Below are 22,642 nucleotides of genomic sequence, written 5' to 3'. Positions count from 1 at the left end.
GACATTCCTAGGGTTCTTAAAGCCTCTCGCCGCCTACAGTCTCTCTGTACAAGCAAAAATGAGGTAGTCACTTGTTTACTTCTCTGCTTTTTTTTGTTGTTGGGAAATTGAAGATTGGGCCTAACGAAATATATTTTTAAAAAATAATTTAATTTTAACGAAACAATATAAATTCTCGGTTCCTCCAGACATTCCTAGGGTTCTTAAAGCCTCTCGCCGCCTATAGTCTCTCTGTACAAGTAAAAATGTAGTAGTCACTTATTTACTTCTCTGTTTTTTTGTTGTTTGGAAATTGATGGATAAAAAGTTGGAAATCCGTTTTCTACACATTGTTTTGGATGATTTTTCGAGTTTGTAAACTGAGGATTAGGATGTTTTTTTGGGAATATTTAAAATTATAACCTCCATTTGACTCTTACTTAGATATATGATTTTATTTTTTAAATTAAATACTTGTTACTTCTTTACCCTTTTCACATAAATCCAATAAGAGATATACATACAACTTTATTTTTTTAATTAAGTTATTGTTACTTATTTACTCTTTTCACATAAATCTAATAAAAAAATCATTTTGACATAAATCTAATAAGAAACGAATGCTTTATTATATTTTAGAAACTTTATTTGTATATTTCTATGTTTTGTAAATCCCTAATCTTCTTAGATTAAAGAAAGACCAAGAAAAATTTACCTTTTGGTGATAAAAACATATTCCATGTTGGCAGTTACATTCTTAGAATCTACTCTAAAATTCAAAACTTGTTCGTCATTTGAACTACACAGAAATACAAGAAAAACTAACAAGGTAAACAGAGTGAAGAAGATGGTACCTTTATCTCACAAAACAACGCCTCTTTTTTCCCATTCGCCGCATGAACACCACCTCGAAAAACAAGGCTATGCTTAATTCCATCTTCCTGTGCCCTAAAAGTCAACCCGTAATATCCACAACCATCATGGTTGATCTTGCAAACCTTCAAGAGCTTGAAACTGTTCGACTGTAACAAAACAGAAAAATGAAGAACAAAATATTTTTTAGAACCAAAAAAAAAAACCAGGGCTGTAAATACATTAAATAGCTTGTCCAACCTTGGCGTCATTGAACAATTTCAAAGCTAATTCCGACAGATATCTCAGATCAACTATTTTGTCCGCGTTCACAAATGTGACTAGTCCACCGTACAGCTTAGGCTTACCAGGCTTCCGTGGTTCATTACATAAGTCACATATCTGTCAACATTCATTTTTGAACATGAAACATTCACCCAATATGTCAAATGTCTCCAATTTTGAGATTCTTTTCCTACTGGGTAAAATCTATATGACCCAAAACGAAAGGAACATATTTCTTACTCTACGGTAATCATCCAACGACATCTCGTCCTCTTCATCAGAGTCGTCCGCAAATACAGGAGACAACTTCGAACCATAGCGATCATGCATCCACCGTTTTTTGCTAAACGTTTTATATTAACTCCGAATCAGAAGAAAATACCATACAATAAAACAAACAAATCCAATCCCAGCCTAAAAAACATCCTAATCCTCAGTTTAAAACTCGAAAAATCATCCAAAACAATGTGTAGAAAACGGATTTCAAACATTTTATCCTTTAATTTCCAGACAAAAACAAAAAAAACAGAGAGTGAACAAGTTAGTACTTCATTTAGGCGGCGGCGCGGCGAGAACCCAAGAAGTGAGTACTTCAATTTTGATTGTACAGAGAGCGACTGTAGGTGGCGTCGCGGCGAGAACCCTAGGCCCAATCTTCTTATATAAATTACTATTATTTATAATTATATACATATATATATATATATCAACAACAAACACTGTCCTCCAAACAAAATTTGGAAAAAGATAACATAAGGTTTATCACGTCCTACGACCATCTTAAAGCAACAACATAAAAAAAAAGCACGTAACAAAATTTACAAGTGCAACCGTAGGATACATTTTCTGGAAATATCATACCGTTTGCGAGGGGGGCAATCTTCACTTTCACATGCTCGTTCTGAACTGACGTAATCATCATCACAGGACAGAAGTGTAATTTCATCATCATCATCCTAAGGAAACAACATAAACCAACTCCTAAACTTCTTAGATTAAAGAAAGACCAAGAAAAATTTACCTTTTGGTGATAAAAACATATTCCGTGTTGGCAGTCACATTCTTAGAATCTACTCTAAAATTCCAAACTTGTTCCTCATTTGAACTACATAGAAGATACAATAAACACTAACGAGGTAAACATAGTGAAGAAGATGGTACCTTGATCTCACAAAACAACGCCTCCTCTTTTTTCCTAACCGACACATGAACAACACCTCGAAAACAAGGCTCTCCTTAATTCCATCTTCCTGTGCCCTAAAGGTCAACCCGTAATATCCACCACCACCATGGTTGATCTTGCAAACCTTCAAGAGCTTGAAACTGGTCGACTGTAACAAAACCGACAAAATGAAGAACAAGATTTTTTTTAGAACCAAAAAAAAAATCAGGGCTGTAAATACATTAAATAGCTTGTCCAACCTTGTCGTCATTGAACAATTTCAAAGCTAATTCCGACAGATCTCTCAGATCAACTATTTTGTCCGCGTTCACAATGTGACAAGTCGACCGTACAGCTTAGGTTTACCAGGTTTCCGTGGTTCATTACATAAGTCACATATCTGTCAACATTCATTTTTGAACATGAAACATTCACCCAATATGTCAAATATCTCCAATTTTGAGATTCTTTTCCTACTGGGTAAAATCTATATGACCCAAAACGAAAGGAACAGATTTCATACTCTACGGTAATCATCCAACGACATCTCGTCCTCTTCATCAGAGTCGTCCGCAAATACAGGAGACAACTTCGAACCATAGCGATCATGCATCCACCGTTTTTTGCTAAACGTTTTATATTAACTCCGAATCAGAAGAAAATACAATACAATACAATAAAACAAACAAATCCAAACCCAGCCTAAAAAACATCCTAATCCTCAGTTTACAAACTCGAAAAATCATCCAAAACAATGTGTAGAAAACGGATTTCAAACTTTTTATCCTTTAATTTCACAACAAAAACAAAAAAAAAATAGAGACGTAAAAAAGTGAGTACTTCATTTAGGCGGCGTCGCGGCGAGAACCCAAGAAGTGAGTACTTCAATTTTGATTGTACAAAGAGCGACTGTAGGCGGCGTCGCGGCGAGAACCCTAGGCCCAATCTTCTTATATAAATTACTATTATTAAATACTTAATTTAATATTTAATTTAATATTAATTGATAGAAATTAGTAATGGGTCATAGTGAAATTTGAGATAAGTAATATTGAAAATAGATTGTGGTAGATTTGAGATGGGTCATACTTAATTTTTGTATAATATTTCTGATAATGTTTGTAATTTATTGCATATATTTAACATCATTCGTTGATTCAATTATAAATTCCGTACAATCACATTTGAAAAAGTAATTTAAATAATTTATTATATTTTAATTGTATTATTTATTTTGTATTAATGTAATTATAATTTTGTTCGGTTACATTTTACTATTAAATATGAGAATAAGTTAATATTAGTGTAGTTAATAGTGATATAATTATAATGTATTTTATTACATTTGTTAACAAAAATTATAAGTGTTTTATTATAAAATAGTGTAAGGCCCTGTATTTAATTATCCGATAATTTGACATAATTAGAATAATTATTGAGTTGTAAATTAAAATAATTATTTATGTCAAATAAATTTTAAAAGTGTGTTAAAAATATGTATTTTAGAATATCGGAGAATTTAACGATATAAAATACATATAGAGTTTAAATAACACACGAGAAAAAATATATACAGACCATGATAAATGGGCTTGAGTTACTATTTTAGTAACCAAATACACAAGATATATATATACATATACATACACATAACTTACCAAATAAAAGAGAAGAAACGAGAGAAGAAGGAAAAGGAAAGAAAGAGGAAACCCATTCCCGTCACTTGTGTAGCGGCTGCGGGAAAATCGCAATATCTCCTCCGTCCAAAGTCCAAATCTCGATCGGTCTGAAGGGGTGTCTTCCTAATATCCTAAGCTTCGATTCAAGTCAGAAATTTTAAGTTTGAGCAAGGATTCGGGTAGATCGAAGCTGCTGTTCGGGTGCTCTGTTTCTGCGAGAATTCTTCCGATTTTGGGTGAGAGTTTTTGGGTTACTGCGACTTTTGTAGAAATGACTTAAAAAGGACTTGTAGCTCTGTTTGTTAGCTTTCTATAGCCACTTGAATCATCGAATTTAGATAAGAAACGGAATTGATACGATTTTTCTACCAAAATGTGTCAAATCGAATTCTGAAATGGTGCTGTGCAGGACACCTACTGTAATTCGAGTTTTTGTCAAATATGCGCTCGGATTCTGGACTTGTGATTCAAAATAAAGTTGTAGAGCTATGTGTTTTCTTCGTAATGATATAAAATTCGTTAAATTCCATTAAGAATTGAGCAAGTTATGCTTGTTTTTCTGGAACTGCTCAGTGTGTGAGATTCTGTCCGCGAATTCGTAAGTAGCAGTGTGTTCTTGGAAATTCTGAGCTTTATCTACTTGAGATTTGGAAAATGGTTTCTTCTAGAAAAATTTAGATATTCGAGTTATCTTTCATTTCCAATTGGCGGATATTGAATTGAGTTAATATTGTGCGAGATATGAATTTTATGCTCTTTTGTGCCAAATCGGACATTGGTGTGGAATGTAGTTTTCACGATCGGCTTATTGTGGTTTTGTTTAGGCCGAGAGTCTTGAAGTGAAGTGATATTGGATTTTCAAGTTGGTATAGGTATGTTACAGCTCGGTAACATACGACGGTAAAACATAAATTATGTTTAATTGTCATTCTGTGTTTCATTGATCGGGTGTATGACTTGTTGGTTGTTGTAAATTGTTAAATGCCTTCGTTGTGATATATGTTTATGTTTATGACATATTATTGGCATTTAGCATTGGGCATACAGTTATGACATTCATGTTGAGACCTATCGTTCTTGTTAGCCATTGTTGATATCCGTTGTTATCTGGCACTGTTGTTTATCTCGAGATCATTGTGTGGCTGATAGGCCTATACACATGATACTGTAGATGTGATTGAACAATCCCATGGTTAGTGCAGCCTTTTGAAGTGAGTGCTGGGATTGTGTCATCTAGTTCGTTCTGTTGTGCCATCCTGTTATATCGTATCACCTGTATGGAGGCCGAGTCAGGGGTGTTATTCAGCGCAGCTTGGCATACCTCGCATATTTGGCAGGGCGGTTTAGCTGCATGACGATGTAGCTCCCCTGTGTTGTTGCTCGAGCATTATTCCAGTTGATATCGTACCGTTTGTTGGCTCCTGTTATCCCAGTTATTCGTTGAGCCTTTCATGCATTGCATATTACATTTTATTATACGATTATGCATGATTTATGTTATTGTTGTTATTGTTGAACTGTTTCATACCAGAATCCTAACCTCAGTTGTTTACTGGGGGCTGCTGTGGTTGTTAATGGACACCATGGTAGATCTCCCGAGTCATTTTGCAGCATCAGGCCGAGGTTCCACCAGTGAAGCTCGGGATTGAGGTTGGATTGCTTGGTTCTGTTCAGTGGAGTCTCCCAGTTAGTTTATATGTATGTCTTGAGTTTTTTTCAGACTTGTATTGTACTTTATTTGCCGAGGAGATGCCTCGTGTATCTGTATTGATATTTGGTTGTTCTGGTTATGTTCTGAGGCGACTCTGTGATATTCTTGATCTGGTGAGTATTTGGTAAGTTTTAAATTATGTTTAGTCCTGGCCAGTGCGGCTATAGGTTGTTGACTTTGGTTGTTGTTTTAATGACTCTAGTTGGAGTATATTTTGATATAAACTGTTGTTTGAGTTTTCGGAATGTCCTAATTATGGGGAGGTCATGCCGAAATTTTTCTAGGCCCTGAGGTCCGTTTTAAAGTAACTTAAACCTTTTTCCGGTGCATCTTTAAGTCAAACCATTATTGTTTGATCATTAATTGTCATTAGAGTAAATGAGCCTCACATCTTGGTATCAGAGCGTAAACTGGGATACGCTCGAACTAGAGTCTAGGACACTCGAGTATTGGCACTAAAATGGTTGTTGCGCATGTGTATGCTACTTGACAGAATGTTTATGTGATTATATGATCTGTTTACTTCCATTCTAATTGTTTTGGTGTTTTATCGTATAGAATGGACGGAGGTGGAGAAATTCCTGTTGATGAGATTCCTCTAGCTCGAGGTCGAGGTCGTGGTCATGGTCGAGGTCGTGGGCGTGGTAGACCTCGTGTCCGGGTTGTTGATGATGATTTTGTGGAGCAAGCTGCTGATCAGTTAGAGCATCTTAGGATGGATGAGTTAGTTGCGTGTTTCCATTCTATGCATCCTCCTCGATTCAGTGGTTCAGAGGAAGCTGAGAAAGCTAAGTTATGGGTTTCTGAGATTGAGGAATTGTTCGATTTGATTGAGTATCCTCCAGAGTGTCGATTGAGATTAGCTGTGAATCAGTTGAAAGATCGTGCCAAAATGTGGTGGTCTACTACATTGATGACTTTAGACGCTCAGAGGATCATTCCATCATGGGATATATTCAAGCTAAAGTTTAAGGAGAGTTATTGTCCTCCATCTGTAATGCCCGGTTACTCGTACAAATGATAATAACGCGTTTATGTCGTTTATTATGTAGTTATTTAGCTCATTAGATTTCACGTGATGATTGAAGTATCAATATTGAGATTGAACATGACTTTTATATTGTTCATGGTGTATTGAGAATGAATATATGCCTAAATAGTTATAGTAAGAGGTGTAGGAAGAAGTAGTGCAGTGAAAGTTGGTATAGGATTGCAGGAAATGAGATGAAATTGTGGTAGTTGTTACGGGTTTTAGCATAATGGTTTGAATATTGATCCAAATTGTGTGAGGCCTTCACCATTAGAAAGCTAAGATATAATGCTACAACTTTCACGTTTTGGGTTTTGTCCAAATCATTGTGGAAGACAATCCAAAAGTGCCCCGAAGTGTGTCGTGTATACCGTCATTCCTAAACTGACACATGTTGGCAGAATGGGCATAACGTTTTACTCAGACCTCCAAATGACCTGAAACTTGTGGGAGACTCAAGCCAAGACATAGGGCTACAACTTCCTAGTTTACCAATTTTTCAGATTATGTACGAAAGAGACGTCTCCAGAGCAATCTTTGACGAAGTAGTGCGCAGAGGCAGAACAGGTGGCGCCCGAGCGGTAAGATTTTACCGCCGGTACATTGCAAGTTCAGTATTTTTCCCGAGAGTGTGGCGCCCGAGCGGTCATTTAAATGAAAAATTTATCTTTCGAGCAGAATGTTCCGCGCCCGAGCGGTAAAATATTACCGCTCGAGCGCCGCCTTGTATATAAGAAGATAAGTTTCGAAGTTTTAAACCAATCCATCAGTTTCCTCTCCCCTTTTTCACAGAAAGCTCGAAGGAAAAACTTAGAAAACTTCTCCATCAGCTCCTTTCTTCATTCCTTTCAAAGTTTTGAAGCTAGAACTTAGTTCTCCATCACAAGAACTTCATAAGGGTGTAAGTTTTCTTCTCTTTTAGTTATGGTACATGTAGGTGACAATAAAGAATGATTTTCATCTAATTTATGTAATAGTAACTGAATTATTGGTATATTTGACAGTATAGGAGTGAGAAACATCATCTCAAACAAGTATTCGTACGATTGGACTATAAGTTGCCATGTTCTTGAAGTAATACATGAGTAATATTATGATTTCAAATACTTCCCATTGATTATTACTATATGTACAATGTTAGTATCTTATTGATGAAAACATAGCACCATATTCCATTGTTATATATTAAATATGTAATAAACTCATGAATATTGATGATGGGTGCTATGTTATGAACATGAACATGAACATGAAAGGAAAATGACTGATTTTTACATGATATAGAGCTTGTTGACATCATGGGTGGTTTTAAGTCCACCAAAGCTATTGTCCAATATATGTTCATGGGGCGTGGGGTTGCCAAAGGTTGCTCCCTGACGTCCAACACAGTAGTAGCTATATAATAAAGCAAGCACAGTAGTACAGGTCAACTAATGAGGCTCAAGTACAAAAATGAACATTAATATATGCTATGATATGACATGGTTTAAAGTTTCATTGTTGTCACGACTTGATATGTATGTTCCTTCGACGCATATTGATACGTACAAGTGCCAACTTATTGAGTTTTATAAACTCACGTAGTTCATGTATTACAAGATCAGGTAGTGAAGATGCGTAGGATCTTGGTTCGCCAATGGATGCTGTGACGTGCCTCACCTCGACAAGAACCGAGACTTATTATTGTATAGCTTCCGCATATGTATTATAATGAGTGAAATGTTAGGGTTTGAAACAAGTATCATATTATGTTTATGATGATACATATTATGTTTATGATGATACATAGTATGCATGTATATGAGAATAGGGACAATATGGTGCATAGTTTTATATGAAAATATAGTTGATATTGTTGTATATATGGTATTGCTTGAGGTTTGGTTTAAACAAAATGTAGGGACATCATGCCAAAAATTTTATAAACCATTAAAGTGATGCCTCTTGTTTGATTTGCTTCATAATATAGTTATATCATTCAAACCTTATTTTAATTATGGTAATTATGCTAAGTATAGAGTAAGGGTGTGACATTTTTATGGTATGAGAGCCCACGGTTCTTTGACAGGGAAGACACTGAACTTCATCCACATGGAGAACTCGGCAAGTAAGTATCATTGTATTCCATAGTTTATGCTAAGTTATGTGTTTCTACGTGACCTACATGTAGGTTAAGATAAGCGACGATGCCACCAAAACGTAAAGTACATGAAGGAGAGTCATCTAAGGGCAAGGCCCCAGCGGTCGAAGGTGAGGGCAGTGCGCCACGACCGATAGATGACTTCGCTCAATTACTCCAACAACAAGCAAAAGTCCATGGTGAACAAATACAACAGCTACTGGAGATGCAACAGACTACTCATGAACAGGCACAAGCACAAGCCATAGTGTACAGACATGTGCCTGTTCAGACAGACGTATATGATCGTTTTCGACGTTTGAATCCCCCTGAATTCATGGGAAGTACCGATCCGGCAGTAGCAGAAGAATGGATTAAATCATTGGAGTCCATCTTCTCCTACCTTCATATGGATGATGCTGACCAAGTGACTTGTGCCATCTTTCTCTTAACAAAACATGCAAGAATATGGTGGGAAAGTGAAAAAGTGGCATTATCGGTTGGACCATTGACATGGGGAACTTTCAAAACTGTGTTTTATAACAAATATTTCAATAAAGACGTACGAGCCAAGAAAGCCAGTGATTTTCTGAATTTGAAGCAAAGAACCATGTCAATGACTGAATATATACAACAATTTGAGGCCGGAGTCCAATATGTACCATATATTGCACAAGATGACACCAGTAAGGGCGAACATTTCATGCGGGGACTTCGCTCTGAAACTAAAAGAGATGTAAGGATGTCGAAAGTTGCTACATACGGGGAGATAGTAGAAAGAGCACTTATGGCAGAACAAGATGAACATGACATTGATATAGACAGGCAACAACGAAGGTAGCAGTACTTTCAGAAGAGTCAAGGAACATGACAAGGCAAAAATACTGATAGCAGGGGTACTCGACCAGAGGAACCCCGTGGCAAAGGTACCCCTCCACGTAAAGAACAGGACAGACCACATTGTCCTAAATGTGGCAAACTCCATGGCGGGGAATGTATGCAGGGTTCCAATGTCTGTTATCGTTGCAAAAAGCCAGGACATCTCGCCAAAAATTGTCCAGGGAGTTCTGAGAAAGTACAGGGACGCCTTTTCTCGATGACCAAAGAGGAAGTGGATGCAGATACATCGATGATTACTGGTATGTTCTTGATTTCTGGTATCACTGCTATTTTTTTACTAGATTCAGGAGCCACGCATTCCTTCATTTCGGAATCATTTGTAAAGAGACTGGGCATTACAACAAGTACAATAGAGACACAACTCGCCATAGCCTTACCTTCTGGGCAAGAATTACAGACAGATCAGATTGTGTGAGGATGTCCAATATATGTCCAAGGTCATCAAACGTATGCTGAATTGATTGTTTTGAAAATGACCGATTTTGATGTGATATTGGGAATGGATTGGCTCTCGAAGTACAGAGTTACTATTGACTGTGGCATAAAGATGATCAAATTTGCACCAGTAGGAGCTGAACCATTCACCGTAGCAAGTGCAGGTATATCCTTACCTCTTCGGATAATCTCTTGTATGAAGGCTTGTAAATTACTACAGAAGGGGTGTCAAGGATATTTAGCATCTGTGTTAACTAGTGATCCACCTATTCACCAATTAAAAGATACAGATGTTGTTTGTGAATTTCCAGAAGTATTTCCTGATGATGTAACAGGCTTACCCCCAGATAGAGAGATCGAATTTGTAATTGGTGTTGTGGCAGGAACTCATCCGATCTCAAAAGCTCCTTATCGATTAGCTCCTACAAAAATGAAAGAATTGAAAGAACAGTTACAGGAGTTGCTTGATAAAGGGTTTATTAGACCGAGCTTTTCACCGTGGGGTGCCCCTGTTTTTTTTGTGAAAAAGAAAGACGGTACTCTTCGTTTGTGTATTGATTATCGGGAGTTGAACAAAGTGACAATTAAAAACAAATATTCACTCCCCAGAATTGATGATTTGTTTGATCAATTACAAGGAGCTGCTATCTTTTCGAAGATTGATTTACGATCAGGCTATCATCAATTAAAAGTTAAATCAGATGATATCTCAAAGACTGCCTTCCGAACCAGGTACGGGCATTATGAATTTCTTGTCATGCCATTTGGACTAACAAATGCACCAGCAGCTTTTATGGATTTAATGAATAGAATTTTCAAGCCATTTCTAGACAATTTCGTGATTGTGTTTATAGATGATATTCTCATCTACTCACGAACTGTAGAGGAGCATCGAGAACATTTGCAATTAGTCTTGCAGACTTTGAAGGATAAACATTTATATGCCAAATGGAAGAAATGTGAATTTTGGCTTGAACAAGTAGCATTCTTGGGTCATATCATTTCAAAAGAAGGCATATCAGTGGATCCAAGTAAGATTGAAGCTGTTAATAACTGGCTACGACCTACCACTGTTACCGAGGTACGTAGTTTTCTTGGGTTAGCTGGTTATTACCGTCGTTTTATAGCGGGATTCTCCAAGATAGCATTGCCTTTGACTGCTTTAACTCGGAAGAATGTGAAATTTGTATGGGACGAAGCATGTGATCGCAGTTTCCAAGAGTTAAAAGAAAAATTGACTTCAGCACCGGTCCTTGCTATTCCAGAAGGATCAGGAGATTTTTTAGTGTACAGTGATGCTTCGAAACAAGGTTTAGGAACAGTCTTGATGCAACACGGGAAGGTGATTGCTTATGCCTCTAGGCAATTGAAAGAATATGAAAAGAACTATCCCACACATGATTTAGAACTGGCAGCAGTGGTATTTGCGTTAAAAATTTGGCGCCATTATCTGTATGGTGAACGGTGTGAAATTTACACGGACCACAAAAGTCTGAAATATTTATTCACGCAAAAGGAACTGAATATGAGACAACGACGTTGGTTGGAATTGGTGAAGGATTACGATTGTGTTATTAACTATCATCCAGGTAAAGCCAATGTTGTTTGCAGATGCGTTAAGTCGAAAGTCCAGTTCTATTGCTGCGATGCAAGTACAAGAACAAATCCTATGGGATTTGCAGAACTTGAAGCTTGATTTTATTCCAAAGGGAGCTGCAATTCAGCTATCATCTCTTATGGTTCGACCAACGCTTGCAGACAGGATTAAGGTCGAACAAAACACAGATAATGAATTACAACAATTGAGGCAGCGAGATGAAGAAAAAGGAAATTTGAACTTTGAATTGGATGGGGAAGGAATATGGACATATCAAGGGAGATTGTGTGTGCCAAAGCAAGGAACGATCAGAACCGACATTCTTATTGATGCTCATGCTACTCCCTATTCGATCCATCCAGGAGGCACAAAAATGTACAAGGATTTGAAACCAATATTTTGGTGGCCAGGTATGAAAAGGGACATTGCTCAATTTGTTGCACAATGTCTAACATATCAACAGGTAAAGATTGAACATCAAAGACCAGCAGGACTCCTGAAACCACTACCCATTCCTGAATGGAAATGGAAACACATCACGATGGATTTCATTCTTGGTTTCCCAAGAACTCAAAGAGGGTTCAATGCTAAATGGGTTATTGTGGATCGACTTACAAAATCAGCTCACTTTCTTCCGGTGAAGACCACATACACGATGAATCAATATGCTGAAGAATACATCAAAGAGATAGTGAGGTTTCATGGCATCTTAGTGTCCATTATATCAGATAGAGATCCCAAATTTACATCTGCATTTTGGAAAAGCTTGCATCATGCTATGGGAACTCGATTGTCATTCAGCACAGCATTCCACCCTCAAACTGATGGACAATCAGAACGAGTGAATCAGATCTTAGAAGACATGTTGAGGGCATGTACTATTGACTTCCTAGGTAGTTGGGACAGTAAACTACCGTTGGCTGAGTTTACATATAACAATAGCTATCAGTCAAGCATTGGAATGGCACCATATACTGCATTATATGGTAGAAAATGTCGATCTCCAGTACATTGGGATGAAATAGGAGAAAGGAAATTATTAGGCCCTGAATTGGTACAACAGACAGCTGAATTGGTAACCAAGATCAGAGAAAGAATGCACACTACCCAGAGTCGACATAAAAGCTATGCTGATGTGCGACGTCGTCGATTGGAATTTCAGGTTGGTGACCATGTATTTGTAAAGATATCACCATTAAAGGGCATTTTGCGTTTTGGTAAGAAGGGAAAATTGAGTCCAAGATATATCGGTCCATTTGAAATCTTGGAAAGAATAGGAGACAGAGCCTATCGAGTTGCTTTACCACCGAACTTGTCAAATGTTCACAATGTTTTTCACGTTTCCTTGCTACGAAAGTATTTGGCCAATCCTTCTCACGTTCTTCATTATGAACCATTGGAGCTTGCGTCGAATCTCTCATATGAAGAACGACCGGTCCAAATCCTCGATAGGAAATCAAAAGTGTTACGAGGCAAGGAAATACCCTTGGTGAAATTATTATGGCGCAATCATGCGATTGAAGAAGCAACTTGGGAGCGAGAAGACGAGATCTAACAGAGATATCCTGAACTATATGGTATGTCAAATTTCGAGGACGAAATTTTTTGAACGAGGGTGAAATTGTAATGCTCGGTTACTCGTACAAATGATAATAATGCGTTTATGTCGTTTATTATGTAGTTATTTAGCTCATTAGATTTCACGTGATGATTGAAGTATCAATATTGAGATTGAACATGACTTTTATATTGTTCATGGTGTATTGAGAATGAATATATGCCTAAATAGTTATAGTAAGAGGTGTAGGAAAAAGTAGTGCAATGAAAGTTGGTATAGGATTGCATGAAATGAGACGAAATTGTGGTAGTTGTTACGGGTTTTAGCATAATGGTTTGAATATTGATCCAAATTGTGTGAGGCCTTCACCATTAGAAAGCTAAGATATAATGCTACAACTTTCACGTTTTGGGTTTTGTCCAAATCATTGTGGAAGACAAGCCAAAAGTACCCCGAAGTGTGTCGTGTATACCGTCATTCCTTAATTGACACATGTTGGCAGAATGAGCATAACTTTTTACTCAAAGCTTCAAATGACCTGAAACCAGTGGGAGATTCAATCCAAGACATAGGGCTACAACTTCCTAGTTTACCAATTTTTCAGATTATGAATGGAAGAGACGTCTCCCGAGCAATCTTTGACGAAGTAGTGCGCAGAGGCAGAACAGTTGGCGCCCGAGCGGTAAGATTTTACCGCCCGAGCGCTGGTACATTGCAAGTTCAGTATTTTTCCCGAGAGTGTGGTGCCCGAGCGGTAATAAATGACCGCCCGAGCGCCAGTGCATGAAAAATTTATCTTTCGAGCAGAATGTTCCGCACCCGGGCGGTAAAATGTTACCGCCCGAGCGCCACCTTGTATATAAGAAGATAAGTTTCAAAGTTTTAAACCAATCCATCAGTTTCCTCTCCCCTTTTTCACAGAAAGCTCGAAGGAAAAACTTAGAAAACTTCTCCATCAGCTCCTTTCTTCATTCCTTTCAAAGTTTTGAAGCTAGAACTTAGTTCTCCATCACAAGAACTTCATAAGGGTGTAAGTTTTCTTCTCCTTTAGTTATGGTACATGTAGGTGACAATAAAGGAATGATTTTCATCTAGTTTATGCAATAGTAACTGAATTATTGGTATATTTGACAATATAGGAGCGAGAAACATCGTCTCAAACAAGTATTCGTACGATTGGACTGTAAGTTGGCATGTTCTTAAAGTAATACATGAGTAATATTATGATTTCAAGTACTTCCCATTGATTATTACTATATGTACATTGTTAGTATCTTATTGATGAAAACATAGCACCATATTCCATTGTTATGTATTAAATATGTAAGAAACTCATGAATATTGATGATGGGTGCTATGTTATGAACATGAACATGAACATGAAAGGAAAATGACTGATTTTTACATGATATAGAGATTGTTGACATCATGGGTGGTTTTAAGTCCACCAAAGCTATTGGCCAATATATGTTCATGGGGCGTGGGGTTGCCAAAGGTTGCTCCCTGACATCCAACACAGTAGTAGCTATATAATAAAGCAATCACAATAGTACAGGTCAACTAATGAGGCTCAAGTACAAAAATGAACATTAATATATGCTATGATATGACATGGTTTAAAGTTTCATTGTTGTCACGACTTGATATGTATGTTCCTTCGACGCATATTGATACGTACAAGTGCCAACTTATTGAGTTTTATAAACTCACGTAGCTCATGTATTACAGGATCAGGTAGTGAAGATGCGTAGGATGCCGGTTCGCCAATGGATGCTGTGACGTGCCTCACCTCGACAAGAACCGAGACTTATTATTGTATAGCTTCCGCATATGTATTATAATGAGTGAAATGTTAGGGTTTGAAACAAGTATCATATTATGTTTATGATGATACATATTATGTTTATGATGATACATAGTATGCATGTATATGAGAATAGGGACAATATGGTGCATAGTTTTATATGAAAATATAGTTGATATTGTTGTATATATGGTATTGCTTGAGGTTTGGTTTAAACAAAATGTAGGGACATCATGCCAAAAATTTTATAAACCATTAAAGTGATGCCTCTTGTTTGATTTGCTTCATAATATTGTTATATCATTCAAACCTTATTTTAATTATGGTAATTATGCTAAGTATAGAGTAAGGGTGTGACACCATCATTCTACAGTTCTAAGGCTTCTGAGTTTCATAACCTGAAACAAGGCGATATGTCAGTTGCGGAGTATGCAGATTCTTTTTATGCTATGCTGAGATATGCTCCTCATGTTACTGCAAGTTAAGTTGCTGTTGTTGAGAGTTTTATTGAAGGATTGAACGATCATCTGCACCTTTTTGTTTCTACCGGTAAGCCACTATGTTATCTTGAAGCAGTTGAAATAGCAAAAAGGGCTGAAGCTAGTCTTAAAAAGAGTGGCAATCGAGTTCCTACCCAACATCATCAGTCGGGGAGGCAACAATTCAGTTCATCTTGTTCTGTATCTCTTCGTCCACGTGGGAAGAAATTTAAAAAGCCCAGTTCTAGTTCTTCGAGTTCAGGGAGTTCAGGGAACCGTGGTGGATATCGTTACAGTGGACTTTATTGTGATCACTGTGGGGGCAAGCATTCCAGTAATCAGTGTGTTGGAGTTCAAGGGGTTCGTAATGTTTGTGGTCGGCCTGGTCATTTTGCTAGAGTCTGTCCTAGTAAGACGGGGAAATCAGCCCAGGCAGGTAGTGGAGCTCAAAGTAATAGAATTCCAACAGAGTCCCAGTCCTCCCATCAGCCTAGTCGCCCTTCGCATCAGATCAGATGGCAAGGTGGTCAACAAAATCAGTCATCTGTTCATGTATTTTCCTTGACTGAGGATGAGGCTCAGGTAGCTCCAGGTACTGTCATTACCGGTAATTGTACTCTATGTGGTTTTATAGAACGAGTGTTATTTGATACTAGAGCATCTCATTCCTTTGTTTCTCATGCATTCGTTGTTCCGCATGATCTTCGCATCACTAGTATGAATTCCAATCTATCTGTGGTTACTCCGATGGGCAAAATGATTATCACTGATAATGTGGTGTTCAATGCGGTTTTGTTTCACGATGAAAATGTTCTATATCTGAATCTCATAGTCCTACCTATGCATGACTTTGATTGTATCGTTGGTATGGATGTTTTGACTGCAAATCGTGCCACTGTTGACTGTTATCGAGGAATAGTTCGTTTCAGACCTAGCTTTGCTCCTAAATGGAATTTCTATGGTCGTGGTTCTCAAGCCAAGATTCCTCTAGTTTCTGCCATTGAAATGAATCGATTGTTAGATTCTGCTCATGAAGGTTTTCTGGTTTATGCTGTGGATCTATCACAAGATGAGCGACGGATTTATGATATTCCTGTAGTCCGTGAGTTTCCTGATGTTTTTCCAGAAGAGATTCCTAGTTTTCGACCAGAACGAGAAGTTGAGTTCAGTATCGAATTAATGCAAGGAACTGAACCCATATCTCGAGCACCATATCGTTTAGCCCCTGTTGAGCTGAAAGAACTGAAAGAACAATTGCAGGATTTGTTGAGTAAAGGTTATATTCGTCCGAGTTCTTCACTGTGGGGTGCACCGATTCTATTTGTCAAGAAGAAAGATGGTACGATGCGGATGTGTATTGATTATCGGCAACTGAATAAGTCTACTGTCAAGAATAAATATCCACTCCCTAGGATTGATGACTTATTTGATCAGTTGCAAGGTACTTCGGTGTATTCTAAGATGGATTTTCGTTCAGGGTACCATCAAGTGAGAGTTAGACAAGAAGATGTGCCGAAAACAGGTTTTTGCACGAGATACGGACACTTTGAATTTTTGGTTATGCCTTTTGGTTTGACCAATGCTCCTGCTGTGTTTATGGACTTGATGAATCGAGTATTTCGTAAATATCTCGATCTTTTTGTGATTGTATTCATCGATGATATTCTTGTTTATTCCAAGTCTGAGGAAGAACATGTTAAACACTTGAGGATAGTTCTTCGAATTCTTCAAAAGAAGCAGTTGTACGCCAAGCTATCCAAGTGTGAGTTTTGGTTAGATAGAGTGGTATTTCTGGGCCATGTCATATCTCAACATGATATTTCTGTCGATCCATGTAAAGTGGAAGCAGTTCTGAACTGGGCACGACCGAAAAATGTGCCAGAGATTCGCAGTTTCATGGGTCTAGCTGGTTATTACCGGAGATTTATCGAAAATTTGTCAAAGATTTCTAGACCTATCACTCAACTGACTCAGAAAAATCAGAGATTCATTTGGTCTGATGAATGTGAGTCAAGTTTTGTCGAGTTGAAGAAGAGATTGACTTTTGCACCAGTTCTTATCATTCCAAATGGTTCTGGAGGATTTGTGGTTTGCACGGATGCATCTAATCGATTTCTAGGTTGTGTTCTGATGCAACATGACAGAGTTGTGGCCTGTGGTTCTCGTCAGTTGAAACCGCATGAGTCTAAGTATCATGTTCATGACTTGGAATTGGCTGCTATCGTTTTTGCTCTCAAGATTTGGAGACATTATTTGTTTGGGGATCAATTTGTAATCTATTCTGATCACAAAAGCTTGAAGTATCTGTTCTCTCAGTCAGATCTAAATATGAGACAGAGACGTTGGATGGATCTTTTGAAAAATTATGATTGTGAGATCCAGTATCATCCGGGAAAAGTGAATGTCATTGCCGATGCTTTGAGTCGTAAGGTTGTTGACGTCAATTTATCCTCAATTCATTTTTCTAAGTTACGAGAGGATATTTGTACTTCTGGGTTGGATTTTAAAATCCAAGGTAATACTGTTTGTGTATCTCAGATTTATGTTGAGCCAGAGTTGATTCAGATTTTAAAGTCAGCTCAGAAAACTGATGATCGAGTTCTAAAATCTTATGAGTTAGTATCTCAAAGACACCAATCTGGTTTCTCAATTCACTCAGATGATTCTCTTCGGTTGAATGGTAGATTGGTTGTCCCAGATATTCCTGAGCTGCGTACAGCCATCCTTAAAGAAGCTCATTGTACTCGATATAGTATCCACCCAGGAGGAAGGAAAATGTATCATATTCTACGGCCTCAGTTTTGGTGGAAGTATATGAAAAAGGATGTGGCTGAGTTTGTGTCTCGTTGTATGATATGTCAGCAAGTCAAAGCGGAACGAATGAGACCGGGAGGATTACTGCATAGCCTTGAGGTTCCTCAGTGGAACTGGGAGCACGTAGCTATGGATTTTGTCACGCATTTGCCATGTACTTCTTGTCGTTTCGATGCCATTTGGGTGATTGTCGACAGATTATCTAAATCGGCACACTTTATTCCGTATGAGAGGACATATTCGTATAAGAAAATGGCTCGTCTGTATATTGAAAATGTTGTGAGACTTCATGGAGTTCCAGTTGCAATAGTCTCAGATCGTGACCCTAGATTCACATCAAAGTTTTGGACTAGTTTCCAAAAAGAAATGGCTACACGACTTGCGATGAGTACTGCGTACCATCCTCATACAGATGGTCAGACAGAGCGTACGATTTAGACACTCGAGGGTCTGCTTCGAGCTGTAGTCATGGATTTTAAAGACAGTTGGCAGAAAGCTTTACCACTAGTAAAATTTTCATATAACAACAGTTTCTAGGTGACTATTGGTATGGCTCCTTTTGAAGCTTTGTACGGCAGACGATGTCGATCACCTCTTTATTGGGATGAATTTGGTGAGAAGCAGTTGACTGGACCTGAGATTGTTCAGGAAATGCATGATAAAGTCCAGTTGATTCGTCAGAGAATGAAAGCTGCCCAAGATCGTCAAGCTAGTTATGCTAACAGACGTCGTCGACCTCTAGAATTTCAAGTTGGAGATTTTGTGTTTCTGAGAATCTCTTCGTTTAGAGGTGTTGTTCGCTTTGGTATGAGAGGTAAGTTGTCACCTCGTTTCGTTGGCCCCTACGAGATTGTTGAGCGTATTGGGACTTGCGCTTAACGTTTGGATTTGCCCCAGTCATTGTCTGGCATCCACGATGTTTTCCATGTTTCTATGTTGCGTAAGTATGAGCCTGATCCGTCTCATGTGATTCAGCCTGATGAGGTTGAACTTGATCCGTCTCTATCGTATACTGAGTATCCTGTTTGTATCTTGGATCGTAAAGATAAAGTTTTACGCAATAAAGTTATACCACTTATACGTGTTTAGTGGTCGAGGCATGGTGTAGAAGAATCAACATGAGAAACAGAACAGAATAATTATTATTACATTTGTTAACAAAAATTATAAGTATTTTATTATAAAATAGTATAAGGCCCTGTATTTAATTATCCGATAATTTGACATAATTAGAATAATTATTGAGTTGTAAATTAAAATAATTATTTATGTCAAATAAATTTTAGAAGTGTGTTAAAAATATGTATTTTAGAATATCGGAGAATTTAACGATATAAAATACATATAGAGTTTAAATAACACACGAGAACAAATAAATACAGACCGTGATAAATGAGTTTGAGTTACTATTTTAGTAACCAAATACACAAGATATATATATATATATATATATACATATACATACACATAACTTACCAAATAAAAGAGAAAAGAAACAAGAGAAGAAGGAAAAGGAAAGAAAGAGGAAACCCATTCCCTTCACTTGTGTAGCGGCTGCGGGAAAATCGCAATATCTCCTCCGTCCGGCGTCCAAATCTCGATCGGTCTGAAGGGGTGTCTTCCTAACATCCTAAGCTTCGATTCAAGTTAGAAATCGTGAAGTTTGAGCAAGGATTCGGGTAGATCGAAGCTGCTGTTCGGGTGCTCCAGTTTCTGCGAGAATTCTTCCGATTTTGGGTGAGAGTTTTTGGGTTGCTGCAACTTTGGTAGTTTGAATTTGTAGAAATGACTTAAAAAGAACTTGTAGCTCTGTTTGTTAGCTTTCTATAGCCACTTTAATCAACTAATTTGGATAAGAAACGGAATTGATACGATTTTTCTAACAAAATGTATCAAATCGAATTCTGAAATGGTGCTGTGCAGGACACCTACTGTAATTCGAGTTTTTGTCAAATATGCGCAAGGATTCTAGACTTGTGATTCTAAATAAAGTTGTAGAGCTATGTGTTGTCTTCGTAATGATAGAAAATTCGTTAAATTCCATTAAGAATTGAGCAAGTTATGCTTGTTTTTCTGGAACTGCTCAGTGTGTGAGATTCTATCCGCGAATTCGTAAGTAGTAGTGTGTTCTTGGAAATTCTGAGCTTTATCTACTGAGATTTGGAAAATGGTTTCTTCTAGAAAAAGTTAGATATTCGAGTTATCTTTCATTTTCAATTGGCGGATATTGAATTGAGTTAATATTGAGCGAGATATGAATTTTATGCTCTTTTGTGCCAAATCGGACATTGGTGTGGAATGTAGTTTTCACGATCGTCTTATTGTGGTTTTGTTTAGGCCGAGAGTCTTGAAGTGAAGTGATATTGGATTGTCAAGTTGGTATAGGTATGTTACAGCTCGGTAACATACGACGGTAAAACATAAATTATGTTTAATTGTCATTCTGTGTTTCATTGATCGGGTGTATGACTTGTTGGTTGTTGTAAATTGTTAAATGCCTTCGTTGTGATATATGTTTATGTTTATGACATATTATTGGTATTTAGCATTGGGCATACAGTTATGACATTCATGTTGAGCCCTATCGTTCTTGTTAGCCATTGTTGATATCCGTTGTTATCTGGCACTGTTGTTTATCTCGAGATCATTGTGTGGCTGATAGGCCTATACACATGATACTGTAGATGTGATTGAACAATCCCATGGTTAGTGCAGCCTTCTGAGGTGAGCGCTGGGATTGTGTCATCTAGTTCGTTCTGTTGTGCCATCCTGTTATATCGTATCAGCTGTATAGAGGCCGAGTCAGGGGTGTTATTCAGCACAGCTTGGCATACCTCGCATACTTGGCAGGGCGGTTTAGTTGCATGACGATGTAGCTCCCCTGTGTTGTTGCTCGAGCATTATTCCAGTTGATATCGTACCGTTTGTTGGCTCCTGTTATCCCAGTTATTCGTTGAGCCTTTCATGCATTGCATATTACATTTTATTATATGATTATGCATGATTTATGTTATTGTTGTTATTGTTGAACTGTTTCATACCAGAATCCTAACCTCAGTTGTTTACTGGGGGGGCTGCTGTGGTTGTTATTGGACACCATGGTAGATCTCCCGAGTCATTTTGCAGCATCAGGCCGAGGTTCCGCCAGTGGAGCTCGGGATTGAGGTTGGATTGCTTGGTTCTGTTCAGTGGAGTCTCCCAGTTAGTTTATATGTATGTCTTGAGTTTGTTTCAGACTTGTATTGTACTTTATTTGCCGGGGAGATGCCCCGTGTATCTGTATTGATATTTGGTTGTTCTGGTTATGTTCTGAGGCGACTCTGTGAAATTCTTGATCTGGTGAGTAGTTAGTAAGTTTTAAATTCTGTTTAGTCCTGGCCAGTGCGGCTATAGGTTGTTGACTTTGGTTGTTGTTTTAATGACTCTAGTTGGAGTATATTTTGATATAAACTGTTGTTTGTGTTTTCGGGATGTCCTACTTACGGGGAGGTCATGCCGAAATTTTTTTAGGCCCTCGAGGTCCGTTTTAAAGTAAATTAAACATTTTTTCCGCTGCAGCTTTAATTCAAACCATTATTGTTTGATCATTAATTGTCATTAGAGTAAATGAGCCTCACAAATAGTGTATAATCACGCTATAACTTCGATATCATTAATATAATCTATAATATTGTAATTATGTTTATGTTAATACAAAGTAATATAAGAATTATTAATTCTAATTAATATATTTTTATTCAATGATGTATTTTGAATTAATTTACTTAAAACTCTTATTTAAGTAATTAAATTAAGTTTTAAGGTTAAATTTTATAACGTGCTTATGTAGAAAACAATTTTAAAAAATATAACTCTATATTGTAAATTTTAATTTTTTTCTGTTTATTATGTTTTATTTTTTTAAAAAAAATTATTGATACTCTTAAGTGTTAAAATTGTTAATATAAGAAATTAATATCAGTAAAAATTATAATTACACATGTTTAAAATTTTAAAATTTTAATATAAGTCATAACATTTTTTTTATTATTATAAAAACAAACATCGGTATTATTAAATATATTTTCTAATTAAATTGATTTGACAATATATATTTTAATAATAATAATAATTTTGTGTCACGATACACAAAATTGATCTACACGGACTAATATCATATTATTCTAAAATTATACAAATCGAAAATGTAGGATACGTTTTCTGGAGATATTATACCGTTTGCAAGAATCGAAAAACAA

The 22,642-nt window shown here is 37.2% G+C and overlaps 1 protein-coding gene and 1 long non-coding RNA gene across 6 annotated transcripts in view; one reads left to right on the top strand and one right to left on the bottom strand.

Annotated features, from left to right (window-relative positions):
• Positions 1-1,828, bottom strand: part of LOC140803243 (uncharacterized) — a 132,306-nt gene extending 130,478 nt beyond the window's left edge. The window contains exons 1-4 of one of the 4 annotated variants that reach the window (XM_073159019.1): positions 1,665-1,788; positions 1,357-1,459; positions 1,093-1,233; positions 834-1,001 (exon numbers count right to left, since the gene is read on the bottom strand). In XM_073159019.1, coding sequence (XP_073015120.1) covers positions 834-1,001; positions 1,093-1,233; positions 1,357-1,459; positions 1,665-1,669 — 417 coding nt within the window. In that variant the 5' untranslated portion in view covers positions 1,670-1,788. Of the gene's footprint in view, positions 1-833; positions 1,002-1,092; positions 1,234-1,356; positions 1,460-1,664 lie in introns of all 4 variants that reach the window. The other 3 variants (XM_073159022.1, XM_073159017.1, XM_073159021.1) reach the window with 3 other exon arrangements.
• Positions 1,829-3,954: 2,126 nt separating this feature from the next.
• On the top strand, positions 3,955-21,854 carry LOC140803240 (uncharacterized). Of its 2 annotated transcripts, none has more exons than XR_012111804.1 (2): positions 3,955-4,193; positions 20,742-21,854. It is a non-coding gene; the product is annotated as an uncharacterized lncRNA (long non-coding RNA). The 2 variants fall into 2 exon arrangements; XR_012111803.1 differs by lacking the exon at positions 3,955-4,193 and adding an exon at positions 19,900-20,141.
• The last annotated feature ends 788 nt before the right edge of the window (positions 21,855-22,642 follow it).

This window comes from Primulina eburnea, chromosome 10, assembly GCF_022965805.1.
Source record: "Primulina eburnea isolate SZY01 chromosome 10, ASM2296580v1, whole genome shotgun sequence".
Taxonomy (NCBI): Eukaryota; Viridiplantae; Streptophyta; class Magnoliopsida; order Lamiales; family Gesneriaceae; genus Primulina; species Primulina eburnea.
Note: the sequence above shows the minus strand (reverse complement) of the source record. Positions and strands in the feature narration are given on the sequence as shown.